The sequence below is a fragment of the Columba livia genome, chromosome 7, assembly GCF_036013475.1.
Source record: "Columba livia isolate bColLiv1 breed racing homer chromosome 7, bColLiv1.pat.W.v2, whole genome shotgun sequence".
Taxonomy (NCBI): domain Eukaryota; kingdom Metazoa; phylum Chordata; class Aves; order Columbiformes; family Columbidae; genus Columba; species Columba livia.
In genome coordinates, this window is record NC_088608.1 from 36439804 (window position 1) to 36459828 (window position 20025).

The 20025-nt window shown below is 40.3% G+C and overlaps 1 protein-coding gene across 9 annotated transcripts in view; it reads left to right on the forward strand.

Moving 5' to 3' along the window:
• The window catches only part of DIP2A (disco interacting protein 2 homolog A), a 106092-nt gene that overhangs the window by 67517 nt on the left and 18550 nt on the right, over positions 1 to 20025 (forward strand). For 8 of the 9 annotated variants that reach the window (XR_010473773.1, XM_065069390.1, XM_065069388.1 and 5 more), the window contains 15 exons: positions 1410 to 1607; positions 3165 to 3256; positions 3497 to 3607; positions 4412 to 4535; positions 4766 to 4875; positions 5289 to 5391; positions 6017 to 6081; positions 6390 to 6483; positions 6943 to 7062; positions 8476 to 8590; positions 9694 to 9833; positions 16073 to 16209; positions 17536 to 17616; positions 17807 to 17934; positions 19543 to 19657. Coding sequence is in view for 7 of the 9 variants with exons in the window: in XM_065069390.1 (XP_064925462.1) it covers positions 1410 to 1607; positions 3165 to 3256; positions 3497 to 3607; positions 4412 to 4535; positions 4766 to 4875; positions 5289 to 5391; positions 6017 to 6081; positions 6390 to 6483; positions 6943 to 7062; positions 8476 to 8590; positions 9694 to 9833; positions 16073 to 16209; positions 17536 to 17616; positions 17807 to 17934; positions 19543 to 19657 (1733 nt within the window). In the remaining 2 variants the exon portion in view is untranslated. The remainder of the gene's footprint in view (positions 1 to 1409; positions 1608 to 3164; positions 3257 to 3496; positions 3608 to 4411; positions 4536 to 4765; positions 4876 to 5288; positions 5392 to 6016; positions 6082 to 6389; positions 6484 to 6942; positions 7063 to 8475; positions 8591 to 9693; positions 9834 to 16072; positions 16210 to 17535; positions 17617 to 17806; positions 17935 to 19542; positions 19658 to 20025) is intronic. The other variant, XR_010473774.1, reaches the window with a different exon arrangement.

The window sequence follows — 20025 nt, forward strand, 5'->3', positions numbered from 1 at the left end:
CGGGTCCCATCTGAGCATCTACAGCCATGGAGATTCCACCACGGCCTCTCTGGACATTCGCAAGCAGCTGCTTGTCTGCAGACACCCCCACGTCCTGCTCTGAAAAGCTGCTGTGTAGCCGCTCAGTGCCCAAATAGACTTAGATGAAAGCAGTTACTTATTAGTAACTGCCATTTATTATGATAATACTGTTTGCATACATATTCCTATCTTCTTAAAATCCAGAAGCTTTCGTTATTTTAGAGGTTCAGAGGAATTAAATACATTGAGTGCAGTGTGCAAAGTGTCCTGTCTGTGCACTACATGGAAGGATAGTGCTTGCACATGCTCTGCAGATATTGGTCAGCTAGAAACCGCTATTTTCCTCTCTGTATGCCTGTGTCCAGGCAGAAAGAAAGGCATCTTGAGCAAATGTAGAAGTCGCTTAGCCTTTAAAACCGGGCTTAGCCTTTAAAACCAGCTGCAATGGCAAATTTTGGAGCATGATTTTTGTTCCGTTCTCTTAGTCCTAAAACATTAAATGAAAATTTTTTGCTCGATGCAACGTTTTTGAGCAGCTGCTACTAGATTCCCTGTACTTTTTGTTTGATGCTTTAAGATAGGAAGTGATGCTTTATGATAGAAAGCCTCTAGTCTTTCGCTGAAGATTTTTCAGGCAAACTTGCATTGAGGCACACATATGTCATTGCAGAGAACAGAAAGCATCACTTCGAAGTGTTAATTTTACTGATAGCGTAGATTGACTGTTAGCGAAATCCAACCTTGGCTTTGTTTTGCTCACTGAGATCAAGATACTTCACCTTCTTGAGCAGCTTGGGGCAGGATTTTAACAGCCGGCGACTCAGAGACCAAATGGCATAAAACCCTGCAGTGTTCCACAGCTGAGAGACACGATCCAGAAATCAAACAAAATGTGCTGTTAGTGGCACAGTTTTAGCTGTAGATAATCCATACCAGGAGCATTTCATCTGGCTTTTTTTTAACGCATTGTTACAGAAGCATTGTGTCATTCTTCAGCACTGGTTGAGAATTCAGTGTAGCGAAAATAAATGTCCAGTTGTGACTGAAGCCATTCTGATAATGCTTCTTGACTCGGTGTAGGGTTTCATTTAAACAGGTGTGAAGAGCAAAGAGCAGAAAACTATCTCTCCAAAGTAGAGAAAGAGAGTGAACTAGGGATTGAAATTCTACTCCTGTGGCCAGGTGCTTTGAATAACGTGGAATCAGAGCTCCAAAGTGATGGCAATTATTTTTTCTGGAGCCAAGAGCTGATGAGCTTAGCATCATCAGAGAGCAGAGAAGTGGTGGTAGCTGTGGGGAAGAGGAAGGTGAGAACAGTTCGTAGAACAGCCTGTGGAGTGTAACTTGCACCTGTTGTAAGGATTGACATTTTCCATGTCTGGTTTCAGTGCAACAGCCTGACCCAAACCAACCAAAGCCCGAAGGAAACCAGGTGAACGTTCTCAAAGGGGAGCCCGTAGGTGTGGTGACCAACTGGCCGCCCTCTCTGCTGGCCGCGCTGCAGCGCTGGGGAACCACCCAGCCCAAAGCCCCATGTCTCACGGCGCTGGACACCACCGGCAAAGCTGTTTACACGCTCACCTACGGTAGGTGTTGGTGGTAACTGCCAGGTGTCCATTGTGCAATTGATTTGTTTTACTTAAGAGGGACTGACTGTGCTCAGGACAGATACTTTGAGATTGCTGTTTGAATGGTGATGGTGAATTCATTGTCTGTGGAAAAAAACATTTTAAAGAATATGGTATTGACTCCTTACAAGTGGCTATTTGTAAATTTCCAACAATTGTGTGGGTTTTTTCTTAAAGAGAACACTAAAAATAGCACAGTGTGAAATAACAGGAAGAAACAGACGACTAAACATGGCACTCCTCAGATTCCCAGAGCAGATATGAAATTTTAGCATGTTTTTGCATATCCTTACAGAGAAGATTTGTACTTTAGGAGCATAATAAAGATGTTATTGTGGGAAGAGTAACTTGCCTGTATCAATGAGCTAAAAATATTTTAGTAATTGCATTTTTTTGAAAGTAAGCGTCCTCCCCCGGGCAGTTAACTACAGCATTTCATTGGATAGTATGACAGAATGTTAAAGTTTCTTGTTTGCATTCTTACAGCTGAAGTATGTTACAGGAAATGTCACTGAGTAGCTGCATCGGTTTCATTACTTTGCAGTGGAGCTTTGAGAATTGTTTAGAATATCATGTTTAGTTTTACATTTGGAAAATAAAAAGGAAAAGAAAAACTAACAAGAAGCCGAGCTCTGAATTGTACTCGACCTCTCTGCCAAGTGCACTGAATGGCCAGACTGGCCAGTTGATGTACTTGAGTCCTGTGTAACACAGGGACAAAAATGTTGAATTGACAAGCTTGGGACTGACAAACACAAAATAACTGATGGCTGCTGCGTGGTCTTGAAGGATGTCAGTACATGATAAAGACCCTGTACTAGAAAGCGCAGTCCGGGATGCTGTTTGCCGCAGCATGCTGCTTTGGGGGAGTCTTGCTTTGATTTACCATTTAGAGTGGAAGATCTTTGCTGTTGCTCAATTTTTTATAAATAGTTTCTCTAGCAAAGCTCTTTTTTTTTTTTTTTTTTTTTTTTTGGACACTAAAATTTAAAAATTGATTTTTACATTGTGTCAAGTAGTTAGATTGTCTTTGTATTTAATAACTTGGAATATTTTGTTCTGAATTATTGAGAGCTGTGTAAATCACTACCAAGCCCTGAAATGGCATTTTAGAGCCAGATATTGTGGCATTTATTCCAGCCTTTGTTGATTTCAGTTAAGTTTATGTCCAGTTTAGGATTTTTCTTTTTAGGATCTTTCATTTCCAAGCAGCTTGCTTTCTCTAAGAGCCTCCTTAAGTGCCTTTTGGAAATGCAGTGAGGTTGTATCAACCAGATTAGAGCGTGTGTGTGGACACTCGCACTGAAACACCAGAGGACTCGGTAGGTTTGTGAGGTGGGGTTGTGCTCACAACAGCAGCGTCCGCTTTTGCACACTCACTGGCTCCTGTGCCTTTTCACCCTGTTCTAACGCTACTGACTTGCCCAATGCATGTATCAGGCACTGAGATTTGAAATTAAATGTTAAAATTGTAGTGTCTGTTTGAAATGTCTGTATTGTCTGTTTTTTCTTCAGGCAAGCTGTGGAGTCGAAGCTTGAAGTTAGCGTATACCCTGCTGAACAGGCTAACCACTAAGAATGAACCCATGCTGAAACCTGGAGACAGGGTAGGCTTCTGTTTTAAATGGTCTCTAGGGATATAATAAGACAGTGAGGACCAGCTTTAGCTAAAGAAAACCTTGTTATACTGTGACTTATTATATTATCACAACATTTAGTGTTTCTGTTCCTAGTTTAAATACAAACCTGAACGTTGTTGGGAAGATTTATTTTCCACAAATTAAAAAGCAGCCCTCCCTTCCACAATGACAGCAAAAAACATTTGTTATTTTAATGTGTTTTTATAGGTAGCTCTCGTATTTCCTAATAGTGATCCGGTTATGTTTATGGTGGCATTTTATGGATGTCTCCTGGCAGAACTTATTCCCGTTCCAATAGAAGTTCCGCTAACAAGAAAGGTAGGCAAATCTATTCAGCAATTTTATGGCTTGATAAATAAAGGGAGCGGGGGGGTGGTCTAAATCCTCTAGTCCTTACATGGGACCCCTCAAAGCCTGCACTTTTGAAAGCAGTATGGTGCATCAGTTGAACTACTCCGTGCAGGTCATATGTTTGGAAGGTAATATGTAGTTAGGGAAGGGGGAAAATATATGAAGCTAGTAAGTTAACTATTTTCGGATATGTGACTGTAGAAATTATTTTAATTCATTATTTTTGAAAAGGTGTGTGGAAGTATTTCTTAAAAAATAATACAGAAGTGCTGTCTTTTCAGCCCTCATGCTGAGTGATGAGAGCACAGGCAGGCAGAGACACCACAGTAATTGGAAATATCAGGATAATCTCACACACGCTGAGGTTTTTAGGAAAGGTGTGAAATCAAAACTGAAAATCTTCAGGCTCTGTTCTTCAGTGCCTCGGGACTCGGAAGCACCATCAGACCAGCTCTTTGTTTTACCAGAACTTACAAACATCCCTGTTGGCATGGAGGCCGATGCACAACCATTGCTTTTGACACTATATTACTACCATTGCTTGCCAGATCTGTTAATACTGCCAAATGTAAGCTGGCACTAAGAAAAACTAAGCCTTTTGAGCATAAACTTCAGTCTTTTGTCTTCCATAGAAGGTCTTAACGGGCTGGAAGTTTGGGTTTTTCCCCTGTGATCTGAATTGGCTTCATATTTTCTAAAATGGAAAAGTTACAGTAAACTGGACAAAAGCCTCATTATTTGTAAGTTTGCTATGATGTGGTTTCTCTATAGGATGCTGGCAGCCAGCAGATTGGGTTTCTTTTGGGCAGCTGTGGAGTGACACTGGCTTTAACCACTGACGCCTGCCAGAAGGGCCTTCCCAAAGCTCAGACTGGCGAGGTGGTTACGTTCAAAGGTATGTTTTTAAGCTACTCACATTTCTTTATAGGATAAAGAGTGGATATCTCCTTCTAGCTTACATATAAAGAAGTACCTGCATTGTCAAGACAGCGCTTAGTGCTTCTTCATGTCGGAGGGGTGATGCTGCAGCTTTTGTTATACCTCCTGTTGTTATCTCTGAATACCAGGGGGGAAAATGCTGATTTTTGGAACTGTAATGACAGTCACTTTTCTTTTTCTCCAAAGGCTGGCCTCGTCTCATTTGGTTTGTGATTGATGGGAAACATCTGGCGAAACCAACCAAGGACTGGCACCCGCAAGTTCGGGACGCCAGTGCTGAGATTGCTTATATTGAGGTGATCCAATATAACATTCTGAATTTACAGTTATTCTGTTATAGTCTGTCATAGCACGTTTTCTTTCTTTAATCTCTTGGTGCAATAAGAGAGATCACTGTAATATTTTTGATTATGGAACGTTTCCCATGAGGTTCCCAGGCAAACTGTCGTTTGAGTGGCTGTGCTGAGTCAGATTGGAGATTTGGGATAATTGGCATTTTGGGATCCCTGGGACAATTTGTTTAATTGGAGTAGAGAAACAGACTTCATATGATATTAACGTGTTTGCTGAACATAAACGCATCTTTTATAGTAGATTAAAAAAAAAAAGTTTGCTTTATTTTCATAATAAAATATTCTTTCAGTTCACTACTTCAGATTTTCTGGGTTTTGTTGTTACTCTAATGCTTGTATTAACTTTCTCTTTTCAGTACAAAACAAGTAAAGAGGGCAGCACCGTGGGCATTACTGTGTCTCACGCTTCCATGCTGGCACACTGTCACGCATTGACTCAGGCCTGTGGTTATTCAGAAGGTGAGTTGGACAGGTACAACTTCAGAGCGATACTCAGAGCTCTGAATATGCAATTTATGTTGCAAAATCACGTTTACTCTCTTAAAAGAACTTTAGATGAGCAGTGGTAGCTTTAATTGCAAAGGGAAAGACAAACGTATTCATAATTGATGTGATGTGCGAAGGAAAGTAAGAAGCCACTTATAAAATTATAATCAATGTGTATTAAATTAAACATTGAAGAATGTTTAGTACAGCCATAGTAATATTTCTCACTAAATTTAGTTGTTTCAAATATAGCTTAACTTTTTCAGTTCAGCTGAAGAAGCTTGTGTCAAAACTAAAGTTTCAGTCTGCATAGTTCATTGGCAAATGTAACAAACACATGGTATTAAAATGAAAACAAAGCCTTAAATACCTTGTAATAAACTAGTCTATAACCATGATTTAAAGATTATTTTTGTAAGTAAAATAAGACACTTTCAACTTGAGCAGCCTATTTGTTTTAGACAAGAAAGCATGGGAACGTAGCTTTGATTTCTTAGCGGGGCTGGAAGTTTCATAATTATGTTAGCAGATATTTTGAGTTCTTAAATATCCTCATAAATATGCATCTTAAGTCTGATAGTTTTTCCTTCGCTTTCAGCTGAAACACTAACAAATGTCTTGGATTTCAAAAGAGATGCTGGCCTTTGGCATGGTGTATTAACAGTGAGTGTTTGAATGAATGAAAAAACTGCATCAAGTTGCTTCTCCCAGGGATATTGGTATCGGAATGCAGTCATAAACCCTCAAACCTTATATTTCAGTATTTATATTTTTCAGAATCAAGTGTTACTTTTTCAGTAATAGACTGCACCAGGCATAGCTTATGTTTTTACTGACTACACACATGGTTTTCACTAGTGGTTAAATGTAAGAGTTATGCTGTAGCTATAATGATTTTTTTTAAAGTATTGGTACATGCTGTTTGTTCTTTGAGCCACTTCGTATTTTATTTTTTAATATTTTTCTCACAGAGTGTTATGAACAGGATGCACGTCATCAGTATTCCCTATGCATTGATGAAGGTTAATCCACTTTCTTGGATACAGAAAGTCTGCTCATACAAAGGTAACCTTAAAGGATTTTTTACCTAACCCTTCTCTTTTTTGATGACTTAAAGAAAAAAATTGTATAAATTCTCTGCTCTAAGGCCACTGCTCTTTTATCCATCTGGGTTCCTTTGCCATAGCTTTAGCAATTGATTACTCCATTTCAGTGTTATATGTAGCGGTATATTCATTGATGGGTGACATTGGTGGCTGCTTCTGATAGAACTGTAAAGAAACTATGTTTCTTATCTCAGTATTTGAATTTGTGGTAAGCATTTAAATTCTGTAATCAGGTCCATCTGGAGACATTGAGTATACATGTGGCGTGGTAGTTAGAAAATAAATACAAATGTCAAATATTTATGTTTGTAATTTGTTTCATAAATTTATGTAAATCCATTAAAATACTTATGTAATTTTATATTTTGTATTTATTTTGTTCTGCACACACACCATAATTTATTTTCTTTATTTTCAGCCCGTGTAGCAGTAGTCAAATCCCGTGATATGCACTGGTCACTTTTGGCTCAGAGGGATCAGAGAGACGTCAGTCTGAGCTCCTTACGAATGTTGATAGTGGCAGATGGAGCTAATCCATGTGAGTACGGATGCGGTTGTGTCAGCCCAAGGTGAACTTGCACATTGTAACTCACAGAATGCTGGGTCTGCGCTGCAGGAGCTCATCTTGTTATAGTTCATCTTCAGCAAAAGAGAGCGAGCAGCAGTTATTTCTTTGCCAAGGACAGTAGAGTTTCCCTCAACTTTCACAGAAAATGTTCTGAAGGATCTGTTCTTTCCACAAAGAATAGTTTGCAACGTAATCTGAAAGAGGTTTTTAAAATTACAAGTAAATCATAATGCCAGTTTCAAAGCAGTTGTTCGTGTATGTAGACATTAAATCTTTGAGTTGTGGTGTCTGATTCTGCACGTGCCCCTGGGGCTTGTCTCAGTCGTGTGCGAGGACATAAAAATGGCAGCAGTCACAGCCTTAACACAAAAACCATTAACTAGAGTATGCAGTAGGTTCTTGCCTTTTTCTGTCAATCATATGGTGGCAGTTTCCAGTGATTTAAGAAAGCAGCTGTGAGGTTTCTTTTGCAACAGGCAAGAATATACCTCCATTGCTTAATTTTGCCATTCTCATACAGCAGCAAATCTATAGTATTTCAGATTCCTCGGAGTTGCATGGTAAGAGATCAGCAAGTTGTGATGGCAGAAGGTGAAAGCTTGAAATGATCTTGCTGAGGTTGTATTTGTTGTAAGCGCGGTTTTAGAGCTGGTGCCCAGAAAGTTAGGCTGTTTGCTCTATAGTAGAGTGCTATTCGTATGCTAGTGATGCGTCTGCTTTTTCATTGCTGTTTGCACTTCTTAGCTATATTTAGCTGTGTAAATTCATTTTTTCAACTTCATCTTTACATCAGTGCCGTGCACTCATATGAATTGATGTGAAATTATACCTAGGATGTAGTATAATCAGTGAAGTTTGCTGGTTTGTGTTACGTGCCGCAATTCCACAACTGTAAAATACAGAGCTGCAGATGATGAGGTATCCTCTTGCATTTTGGCCTGAGTGCTAAAGGCCAGGTAGAGTTTGGAACTGAAGATAAGCCAGAAGCATTTGATGTTAATTTCTAAATGCTTCGGTTCTGTCACCTCTATAAGAAACACTTAAATAGACAAGAGATCTAGTTACCCTCGGTGACAAAATATTCTGATCACTGAAGGGCTTTCCATGATGTTAAGTGTTGTGGAGTGCTGCCAGAGAAAGAGAGGTTATCAATTTCATTCAGTGAATTAGTTGTTAACCACTGTGAGTTTTTTTTCTCCAGATCTAATGTCTCGTAATAGCCTGAAATGTCTCTTAGGCAGTTTGAATGTATATTGGTTTTGTGCACAGATGCAACCAGATTTGTGTAGCTGAGCTGAGAGTCAGCATAGACTTCAAAATCCTGCAGCTCAAGCTTTCCTGCCCTTGGGAAAATGTTTCCAATTGTGTGGTTGTTCTTTTTAGGGTCAATATCTTCGTGTGATGCATTCCTGAATGTATTTCAGTCCAGAGGTTTGAGACCAGAAGTAATCTGTCCCTGTGCAAGCTCTTCAGAGGCACTAACTGTTGCTATTCGCAGGTAATTCTCTTTTCTGAGGAGCGAGCTGAAGCATTCCTTGACTATTGAATTGCATCTGGTGTTAAAATGTTAGTCGGGAAAGACCATTACGCACATAAAGATGCTCAAAGACCTAGACAGAGGAAGTCTGAGGCTCCCAAGTATCTCTTTCACTGAAGGATGGGTGATTTTTGTTTGTTTCCTTTTAAAAGTGTAACATTTTCTAAAAGTAGTCAGCCATAAGGTGGTTTCATTACTATTTGGGAGAGTGGGGTCTCATCCTCAGTGATGTTGCTTCAGGACCTTTATAAAATACCCCAAAAATCAAGGCTGCTACTGCTTTAGTAAGAAGATGCTGAATCTTCAGGTAATTACTTATATACAATGTCTTGTAAACAGGACTAAAGAAAGAAAATGGTATTTGTGACCGGTCTGAAAAACACCGTTAGATTTCTGGAGACAGCAAGAGATGCCCTGAAAAAAAAAAAAGGAAATACTTTTATTATAATGAGACATATGGATGGAATATGCTGTGATTTTTCAACAGTGGTTTTGGTGCAAATGTGCTTTTCCAAAAAACCAATTTCAAGTAAACTTGAAACAAACATACAAAAATAGATCTTTTGGAGAGTGGTTTTTCTGGTGAGAGAACAAATATTTCCAAAATTTAAACACACACATTTAAAGCACTGTCTTTCATAACAGCACCTGGAATTTTTGCTCTGTTGCATCCTGAAAGATCAAGAATTACACAGAATTGAGTTGTTCATCCTCCATCAGTTCTGCTTAGAGCAAGAAGTAACAAGCCCTCCAGACACTTCCTAAACATCAGGAAAAATTAGGAAATTTAACCTTTGAGTGCTTATTTTTGGCACTTCTTTGCCTATAATATAACTAAGTCCTCTCTGTAACACTTCAGAGTGGGAGGAAGCTAGGTTATGTTTTATTCTAGCTCTTTTTTTAATCTAGTTAAACTATATTACCAGTCGTGAACTCTTGTTTGTTTAAAATGAGAAGCCATGATTTCCCTTAACTTTAAGCCTGAGAGACTCTCACCATGTTTTTGATGACCACGTTGCCATGGGTCTGTTGATTCATACCTGATTTGTCTTTCTGTTTTTCAGACCTCCGGAACTGGGTGGGCCTCCTCCAGGAAAAGCCGTGTTATCGATGAACTGCCTGAGTTTCGGGGTGATAAGAGTGGACACAGAAGAGAAGTTGTCCGTGTTAACTGTACAGGATGTTGGTCAGATTATGCCTGGAGGTAGGAAAGCATCTCATGTAGGTTTAACCATATTCCATGTAAGTTATCTTTGCCGTTATACTTGTGCTGATGAGAAATATCAGTGTAAAATGATGAATAGGTTTAAGGTAGTATGACTTAGGTTTTGACATGTTACTTAAACACATGATGGTTAAGTACTAGATTATTTGGTGTTTTCAGTAGAGATTAATCCACGGTAAATTCAAATGACCGCGGGTTCTGGTATGGGCAGATGCTTTGGGCTGGTCTGCAGGGTTGTGGTATTATTCATTTGTTTCACGTTGGTGCTGACTGATATACAGTTATGTAATAACAAATACAGCAGAACAGAGCAAAACGTAAAGCACAGTAAGAAATGTGGTCAGACCGCAGCTGCAATGGTGTGTCCATTTCTGGGCTCCCCGGTACCAGAGAGATGGAGCTGCTGAAGCGAGTCCAGCAGAGGGTCACTGAGGTGATTAAGGGACTGGCTGTGCTGAAGCCTTGCTCTCTGTGCACGTGTTGCACCTTAAGCTGCTCTTCATACGTCGCCATTACAGCTGTAGGCCCCCTTGGTTCATCTTGTGTAGTGCATTTGCTCAGCGGCAGGTTCAAATCTGCCTTATGATGTTGCAAGAATTACCTGCACATTTGTGGGTAATTAATTTCACCTTTTCTATTTAAGTCGTTAGTGGAAAACACATCCCTGTCCTTGTGAAATGCTTAATTGGGTGGTGAGGGGAATCCTTGACAAAACTCCTTTTCCTTTGTCAAACGCCTTGGGGCATTGCTTGGCAAATCTAATGGACCCTTCTGGTTTAGGATGGCATTTGCAAACAGTCAACAACACTACCACAACTTTCTACATTAGTAAGAAACATGGAAGAACGTGTCTGCTTGTGTGAGGGGAGAACAGTTACGTGTGTATCCATTTAGTTCTGTGAAGTGATATGACTTGTAATTGATGGCTATTGCTGTTTTAAAATGTAGTAGCATGGGACAAAACTACTTGTAGGTTAAGCAGAACTTGGGAAACTTACATGAATTCATTCTTTTAAAACTCTGGTCAGCATTGGGCTATCAATATCTGGGGCAGATTAGCTTCAATTTGACCAAATAATAAAAATTCCAGGTCTGAATGTATATTTTAGCATAAATTTCTTTGTACATACCTTAGGTCAGAACATACAAGATAGAGGTTTTTTTTCTACAGGATTAATCCAATGACTTTGTTCCCTGTGACTGTCTCTCAAAAAACAAGTTAAAATCTTCCAGAGTAGGAAGAAATTTTAAAAGCCAGCATTTGTGTGCCAAATGAAAAAAAATGATTACTTAAGGAAATTAATTACTTATTTTCAAATGAGTCTGCCTGTACATTCTAACAGTAGATATACTTGTGTCTTACCTTGTGACGTTTATGCTTTTTCCTGTGCAGCATTCGTGGAGATGTGCTCTGTGCATTCTCGCTTGGTGTTTGGCATACAGGAGAGAACATACCACCATTTCCTTTCCTGTTAATTACCCTCTTAATTACTCTGCTGACTGATGACTCTTGCTGTTTGTTTGGGTCTGGTTTCATAGGTTTAGGGTTTATTTTTTGGTGGTGTGGAGGGTTTTATGTGTGTTTTTTGGTTTTGTTTGGGTTTTTTGTCCTTTCCTTAGATGGCTGTGCTTTTCCCAAAGGCATAATTTGAGTCAGATGCTATCCCTGAAGGCTTTGTTCTATCTTCTGTCCCCAGTGAATGCATTTAAGGTCTTGGAAGTGACTGTGTGCCGTAGTCTTCAAACATCTTATGACATAAGAGCTCACATTCCTGGATTTCGTTTGGTCCAAAGTGCCATGGACGTCATCTCCAAGCCAAGAACTAGTAGTCATGCTGAGGCTTGATCTCATTACCCTTGAAGATCCCTGGTGTACTTTATTCAGGAACCAGCTGGTTAAAAGGTCACGGATAAAGTGTCCATTTTCACCCTCCTGTTCTTCAGATGTTGCCATTTGTTCAGAAACACTGAGCCCACCTGCTATGGGGATCTTATTCAACAGACCCCTCAGCACCAGGATCATGTCTTATGTCACTGCTGTTTAACCCGAGGCCCCTCTTGATGCCACATTCTCTTCAGTTGCCTTGGCTGTTCTCTTACATTACCTACTGTGAATGCCAATCACAAAGCCACCAGGGAAGCGGAAGCATGCATAAAGAAATCTTCCCAGCTAAGACAGCACATGAATTCTTGAGTGAGAACCTAGTCTCTGTTCCCCTAGAATCTTCTCTGCAGCTCCTGGAGGGATGACATTTCATCTCACTTGTTGCCATAACAATCTTTAGTTCATTTTTTCAAGTTGAGCTGGTAATGATGTTAGAGAGAGTACTAAACCTCTCTTCTTCTGCCTGCTTTGTGCCTCCAGCTTTCCCATCAGCTGGGAAGGGATTGCCATGTCATCCTGGAAACGTATTATACCTCACGCTTGGACCTGGATTTGGATGCTCAGCATATCCAATTACATTTGCCCCACTGCTGTGTCCCAACTAAATGTTTCCATTCTTTTGCAGGGATCCTTCTCTCATTCTTTCTTTGACAGGAGAGTAACTCTCATCCAGAACATCTGCATCCCTATAGCTCCTAATCATACAAAGCCTGCTTCATGCAAAAAGTATCATAGCAGCAGCTAATTTCTTATACTACAACAGGAAACTTTGGGTTGGTGCCAGATTTTAAGCTTATGCAAGATGAAATTATACAGTATCAAGTTCTGGATTGTGACTGCATTCAGTTCCTTTCCCTTCTGAAGCTTAAGGAGAATGGTTCCGATTTCTCAAAGAGTGGGATGCTTACTGTGTCTCCAGTCCATGGATGTCTTGGAGGTTATTGGTTCCTCTGTCTGTGTCTCAGCAAACATTTGCCCAGGTTCTGGTAGTTATCACGATGCATCTTCACTGCAGAGGAATTTGGTTCCTTTATCTCAGTGCCCCATTTGTGAAAGGAGTTGTTGTAGAACAATTTAGTGAAGCTTTCAGTCTTATTCCTTAGATCGCGTATGTGAGATAGAAGTACATCATCCCCACTCAGAATTTATCATAGCAGTCAATTCTGTATGTTCCACTTGGCTTCATTTTGTCACATGATGGCACAGCAGCCGGCCACTGCAGCACTTCTTCCCTTGGACATCTCTGGCAATGCGTACACTTGTGTGAGACAGTGAACATCAGAGCCGAGATTCTTGTTCATCCTCAGCTAGGAAGCTGTCTTGCTTTATGCCTATTGCTCTTCCCAGAAGAGCACGGAAAGATGCAGGTCCTTGCATTGCACATCCCCATGTGCTGTTTTCTCCTAAGATTAGGTTTCTCTAGAAACCCTGCAAACACATTCCATGATGGTGGTAGCGGCATTTTATCCTAGCTGTTATTTTTTTCCTGAGGCTTCCTGCTTCTAGAACAGAAGTTACAACTGAAGACTGTAGTGCAAGGAGGACCTTCTCTTTTTTTGTTGTCTCAGACCCAGGCCTTTTAGGAAGACTTGCTTCTTCACGAGAAGATGTTGAAATTCCGCTGTTGGCACATAGTAACAATCCATATCGATATCACTTGCATACGGATCCGCTATGAAACCGTGACAGTGGAGCAGGAGAGTGCTTTCCAACGCTCATCAAGGCACCTTTGGCAGCAGCACTCTGCTGCACAGGCCTCTGATATTCTTCTTACATTCATACTGTGCTGGTCTCGAAACATCCAAAGCTGAATCCAGTCTTCTGTAGGGCATCAGTGCGGTCATTTGTTTGCACAGCAGGATCCTCATCCTCTGCTAGATATCTCCTGGCAGGGCGAACTGCTGTAGTCACCATCTCTACCAATGTACATGTGGACTCATTTGAAGAAAGCAATCACTGTTCTTCATGACGTGTAGTCCACATGTACATTCCTGTCCCATCTGCTTTTCCCTTCTCTCTAATTCTTTTTCAGATGCAATGCTGTTGAGAGAGACTGAAATGGTGGTAGATGCGCTCTCTTGTATGTCACACATGAAGCAGGACAAGGAGAAGCAAGAGTACAGGCTCTACAAATACTGCAAAAGGAAAACCTTGCAGTATCAATGGCAGGGCAGAACTCTACCTGCTGTTAGAATGTACGGGTAGACTACCTGTATCATACATTGGTTACTGGTAAGTATTTTTTTTACTGATCAGGATGATAGGATTGTCCTTGGGCTTCATGGATGGAGCATCATTTGGGGACTGTAGGCCCATCTGTTGTTTTTTCTGTGTTTGTGAATGAGTTGAGGACTGTAAGCGTTTGTGTATGCCTACAAATTGTTGCGCTCTCTGCAGTTATTAACACTTCTCTCCACATCATTACTTAGATGTTATGTACAGAGTTCTGGGATTATCCAAGTTATTTCCTCTCGTAATACACTATTCTGTTTCAGTTTGCTGTTAAGTTTTAAATGGCCTTTTTTTCCAGTTTCTCCACCTAAATTGCAAGATGCATTTTTTGCATGACTAATAGTTGCTACTGTATAGTGTAATTCCAATCTTCTAGTTCATCCATATGATTTTCAGCAACTGAAGCTCTTGTTATAATTTGGACTTGGACAGAATTTGAGTGGTGTCTCCTTATTTGGTCACCAAATGGTATCATTGTGTGGTTCCAAACACCGTGTTAATAAATGCGGGTTGTTCTGATAGGTAGTTTTTATGAAACAAGTGTAATTTAGAGGTTGATCTGTTGGTAGGGTGAATTGCTGTCTCCCCTGTTCATACCTAAGAACTGAAGATTGCTCTGAGATGTGAAAATGTATCTATAAACCCAGCAGAATTCTCAGTCCATGCCTGCAGCAGAACTGGTTTTATCTTGTATTAAAGGAGATGTGCCACTTTCCATTTATGATTTCTCTTCATGCTAGTTTAAGAGTGATAAAAGCACGAGCTATATGTATATCACTCGAGATGGGCTAAATTAGAAGAGAGTAACATAGTCCTTCATAGTGGCTGTTGTAAGCCTTATCCAGGCTTCTCACCTGACATACATTCTACAGCCAAGACATTCAAAAGATCCTGTTAGAAATTACCCAACTAAATGAATTTTGATATCTCTGGGATCTCATGTTTTTTTTTCTTTTTTAATTTTTTCAATATAGTATGCATGACCACAAAGTACTCTGATAATCTGGGTTGGAAGCAGATGCAATGGGAAAGGGCAGAAAACTAATTTATGGTGTAGTCTGTGTCACGTTTCAAAGGCTCTGTTTATTTGGTGTTGGCCCAGCTTTGGATTTCTTTGTTAATCTTAAGTCTTAAGTGCTAAGCTAAACTTCCTTGCACCATCATTCTTTCTTCCCCATATCCTTTTTCCTTTCCATTTGGGACTAGGAAAGGACAAATCCAGACTGCTTAGGCAAGAGTTCTACTTAGCCAAGGAAACCTCTGAGGAAACAGTGGCTTCAAAAATAAAGTATAATCAGTGGCCAGAGCAAAGCTCAGTGTAATGTTTCATTTACAGGTGTGTATATCCTTGATTAAAAATAAGAAAATTTCAGTGTAGGAAGACTCTGAGATTACAGAAGAAAATTGGTAACGATAACAGCAGAACCTTTCCAAAATGTAGTCCTTTTAATGAGTTGAAGAAGGTCATCAAACTGAAGATAGGGAAGAGATAATACATGGTCACAGGAATAAGTTCATTAAGGAACAACTCTGTGATGAGTTGTCTGTGGTCTCCAAACAATAGTTGGCAGACTGACCTGCTTTGAAAGAAAATGGGACATAATGCAGAAAAATCATTGACCTGCCAGTGACAATAAAATAACCTCATTTTCTCTCCATTTATAATAATCTTTCTCACATAACTTAAGGGATGGTACTGTCAATACCAAAGTGTGCAACAAGTAAAGTGAATGGTATGTCTGTAATAAGTATTTTCTTATTTATCATCTTTATTCTCATATATGCTTGTACTTGGTCAAACTAGCTGTCTTCATGTTGAAAAGCAGTTGCTACAGTTTTGGATTCACTTGCAGCTGATGTGTAGGTTGTGAAGCACTGTAAGAAGAAAAACTTTGCATTTGTAAACTTGCATCTTTAATGTTGGAGAGCACATTACGCAGGCTGTCAAATAGATAGAACTCTCTTACACACTGTGGTTTTGCTGTAGCCGATAGATAATTGATATTAAAATCTTAATCTGCTTCTCAGTGGCAAAGCAGCTTCTGTGGCAGCTGCTGAGGGGTATCAGTGCTGTGATTCTATGTTCTTCCTCTCCCCTTAGCAAATGTGTGTGTTGTGAAGGTGGATGGGACTCCTTATCTCTGTAAAGCCGATGAGGTTGGAGAAATATGTGTGAATTCAGGTGCAACTGGGATGGCGTATTTCGGCCTCCTCGGAATCACCAAGAATGTGTTTGAGGTTTGTATTTTTCTTTTTAATATGAAGTTTTATCATTACATTTCTAGTATTTCTTTTTGCAAATGAGTTTATTTTTTCCTTAACCTTCCTTTTTTATTTTATTAGAAAAAGCCATGGCCAAATACACTTTGCCTCATTCTCTATCATAACTTAAAATTCTCTCTTATAGCCAAAAATACGAGGTACCATCAGCAGTCAATCGGCTGCCTCTATAGTCTGCAATCTGGTGTTGCACCTGTGTTAGCATTTAAATTCATTTTAGTTCTGTATTAATACAGCAGTAAAGTTACCTGAGGACATTTCAAGTTTATTGGTGCATGACTTGGGATGCTGAGTTGGAAGTTAATCTGATATTTGTGAGCTGCTTCATACAATCAAAATGCATTTGTTAAGATAGAATACGCTATTTAGAAAAGCTTCCTTAATGTATTGCAAACAGTATGTGCTTTCCAAAGTGAACTTTAGTGTTGATCTGCTGTAATATTTAGAACACTGTTAGATGTTTACAGGTATATGGAAGAAGTGATGATAGCATAACAGTCATAAGCTCTCCAGTTTGTCAAAGTAAAGCAAAAGCGACTTCGACCCAATTTTTCCTTGCGGTGGAACCTCAGTTTCATATTTTCCTTTTTCTGGCAAGAAAGGAGTGAAAGTCCATTGGGAGTTGCACACAGAGTAGTGTTAACACCAGGCAGCAATTTGAAGACTGGACTGAAGTATGGATTTCTACCAGAGAAATCTTCTGTCAGCTTGCCAAGCCTCAGCACTTCAAACACTGTCCTTAGCTGGTGAGAGCTGAGCCAGCGAGAAACCTGGTGGAACGGAAGAGATGGTGGAAGGCGAGAAAGCCACCTGAGCAGATGAGAGGAACTTGCTTAATGCTTTTGCTCTGCTTCTCCGTTGTAAACAGTCCCATAATTGCACCAAACTTAACTTGCTTGAAGTTTTGACAGTGTAGCATTTGTCACAATTAAAGTGATTGATGTGCCTGGATACACATCTCATGGGACATTTGAATAGTAGCAACAGAAAGACCTTCTCATTAAGTGCTATATGAGTGCATACTATAAAAGATGATTTAAAATGCAGTGTGAACTTTTGTTATAAGGGCTAAGTAGCCAAGAAAGAGACTTTCCATGGAGTTAAGAATTGGTGTGTTCTTCATTATCCAAAACCTGTTGTTCATACTTGACATGATAGTAACTGTTGTCATTGGGTAATTTGTCAACTGAGCGCAGAGATGCAATGAAGCGTAGGCAGAAAAAAATTTAACTTCAATTTTGTTACCATTACTGTGAGTGTCTAAATACGTACGTGTTCTTTCAGGCCATTCCAGTGACGGCAGCTGGCGTGCCTGTTTCAGACCAACCGTTTACAAGGACAGGATTGCTTGGCTTTGTGGGTCCTGTAAGTACGAATGAGCCGTCAGAGGCCCAGCTTTGTCCTGAACTCCCAGCTTGAAGTGACACCCCCAAATTCAGCAGAATTCTGTGTCAGGGCAGTGACCTCAGTGTTGTCGGTATTAGTCAGGCAGGTATTGTCAGGAGTCCGGAGGGTTTTTTTCCCCCCTCTGTTTCTAATCCTGTCTTCTTTTCAGGACTATTTGGTGTTTGTGGTAGGAAAATTGGATGGCCTGATGACAGTTAGTGGCCGCAGGCACAACGCGGATGATGTGGTAGCCACCGCCTTGGCAGTCGAACCCATGAAGTTTGTCTATCGGGGAAGGTGAGTATCTTAAAAACTTCACCACTGCTAACTGGGCTTTGTTGCTCCTTATTTCACCCGCAAGCAAACAAGTAGTAACACAGCATACAGAGGAGTCCTGCATGTGAATTTTTACATGTGTATTTTGTAGCAAAGGTGACACTGTGGTGTGGTACGCCAGATAGGAACTTGGCTGTCCCTGCTAACTTGGAAGACAAATATTGACACCCTGCTTCATGCATAATAGATCTAAAATGACTTTCACATAGTATAAGCATAGATCTATAAGTGCCTGTGTAAAACTTCTTTCAAAGCTTCTGTTAAGACAGTCAAATGAAGCTCATATGCCAGACGTAAAACACAACTCCTCTTTGCCTGCCTGAGCCTTTCATGCAGAGTGGCCTAGGGATGAACTTCAGAGCATGTTCTAAAGAACAAACTGGTCATGTTGAGGCTGCTGAAGGACCTTCAGAGATAGTGTGTGTTGTATCACCAACTTTATTGCCCTTCAGTGGTCAGTGACTCAATGTCTGGATGGAGAACAGTGATGAGTAGTCTCCCTCAGGGGTCCATAATGGGACCAGTCCTGTCTAATATCTTCATCAACGACAGAGACAGTGGCATCAAGTGCACCCTCAGCAAGTGTGCAGATGTTGGAGAGGGGCCCGAGGAGGCTACCAAGACGATGAGAGGGATGGAACAGCTCTCCTATGAGGAAAGGCTGAGAGAGTTGGGGTGTTCAGCTCCAGGGAGACCTTGTTGCAGCCTTTCCATACTTAACAGAGGCTGATAAGAAAGATGGGGACAGACTTTTTAGCAGGGCCTGTTGCAATAGGACAAGGGGTAATGGTTTTAAACTAAAAGAGGGGAGATTCAGACTAGATAAAAAGAAGGAATTTTGTACAGTGGGGGTGGTGAAACACTGAAACAGGTTGCCTAGAAAGGGGGTATGTGCCCCATTCCTGGAAGTATTCAAGGTCAGGTTGGACGGGGCTCTGAGCAACTTGATGTCGCTCAGTATTTTCCTGCTCATTGCTGGGGGTTAGACTAGATGAGCTTTAAAGGTCCCTTCCAAGCCAAACTATCATTCTATGAAAGTTGAACTTCCCTCATTTTTGCATCGCTTGTGCAATTCACATATAAAAATGACGGCACATACCTGATTGAGGCATCATTAATATCTTATCCTAGAAGATGCAAGCTTGAAACTAATTTAATTTATCAAGAGGAGTAAATATTTTTCAATGCATTGACAGACATGGTGGTCAGTAATTTGACATAGCTGTTGTCTTTCAGGAGGGACATTGTATGTAGGTGCAATGAGTTTAGCATGCATGATGGAGTTATATAGGCAAGTTTGCACAGCCCCTGCACGTATGAAACCTGCCTGTGTTAAACACGCACTACACTGGTGACTGCAAATTCACTTGACCCCCAACAGAAATAAATTACAATAACAAACCTACATTTGTTCTAAATGTCCGTGATTTTGTGATGATCTGGCATGAATAATGCTTGTGTGTGTTGAAAGCATACCACGAAAGGTTGCAGTCATTTCCATATTATAATAAACCATGCTATGTTCATCATATGTTGCATCCTATCATTCTTCTGTCCTTTGCGTTTTAGGATAGCAGTGTTTTCTGTGACCGTTTTGCATGATGATCGAATAGTGCTTGTGGCAGAGCAGCGCCCTGATGCGTCAGAGGAGGATAGTTTTCAGTGGATGAGCAGGGTTCTACAGGTAGTCAGTCTGTCCTTTCTCTCTTTCCAGGTGAATAAGGCTGATACATGACATGAGAATCTCAGAGCATCTTTTTTTCCCATAAGAAAAACCTATGAGTGTAACCACAGAGAGTTAAAATAAGTTGACTTTGGGATGTCTTTCAGGGTTGATAGTTAACAGAATTTTGTAAAAAGTAAGATTTCTGAATGTTTTTTAACTTCATACTACGAGGATTCTTAAAGTCCTAAGGACGACGGTTTTTGTTTGTTTTAATTCTGCATATCTCTGCTGATTTCATACTGTCTGGAACAGTGAAGTCTGAAAATGTTTAAGGGTATACTTAGTGCCACGTATCAAAACAGACCCTGAAGTCTTTTTATGTCACC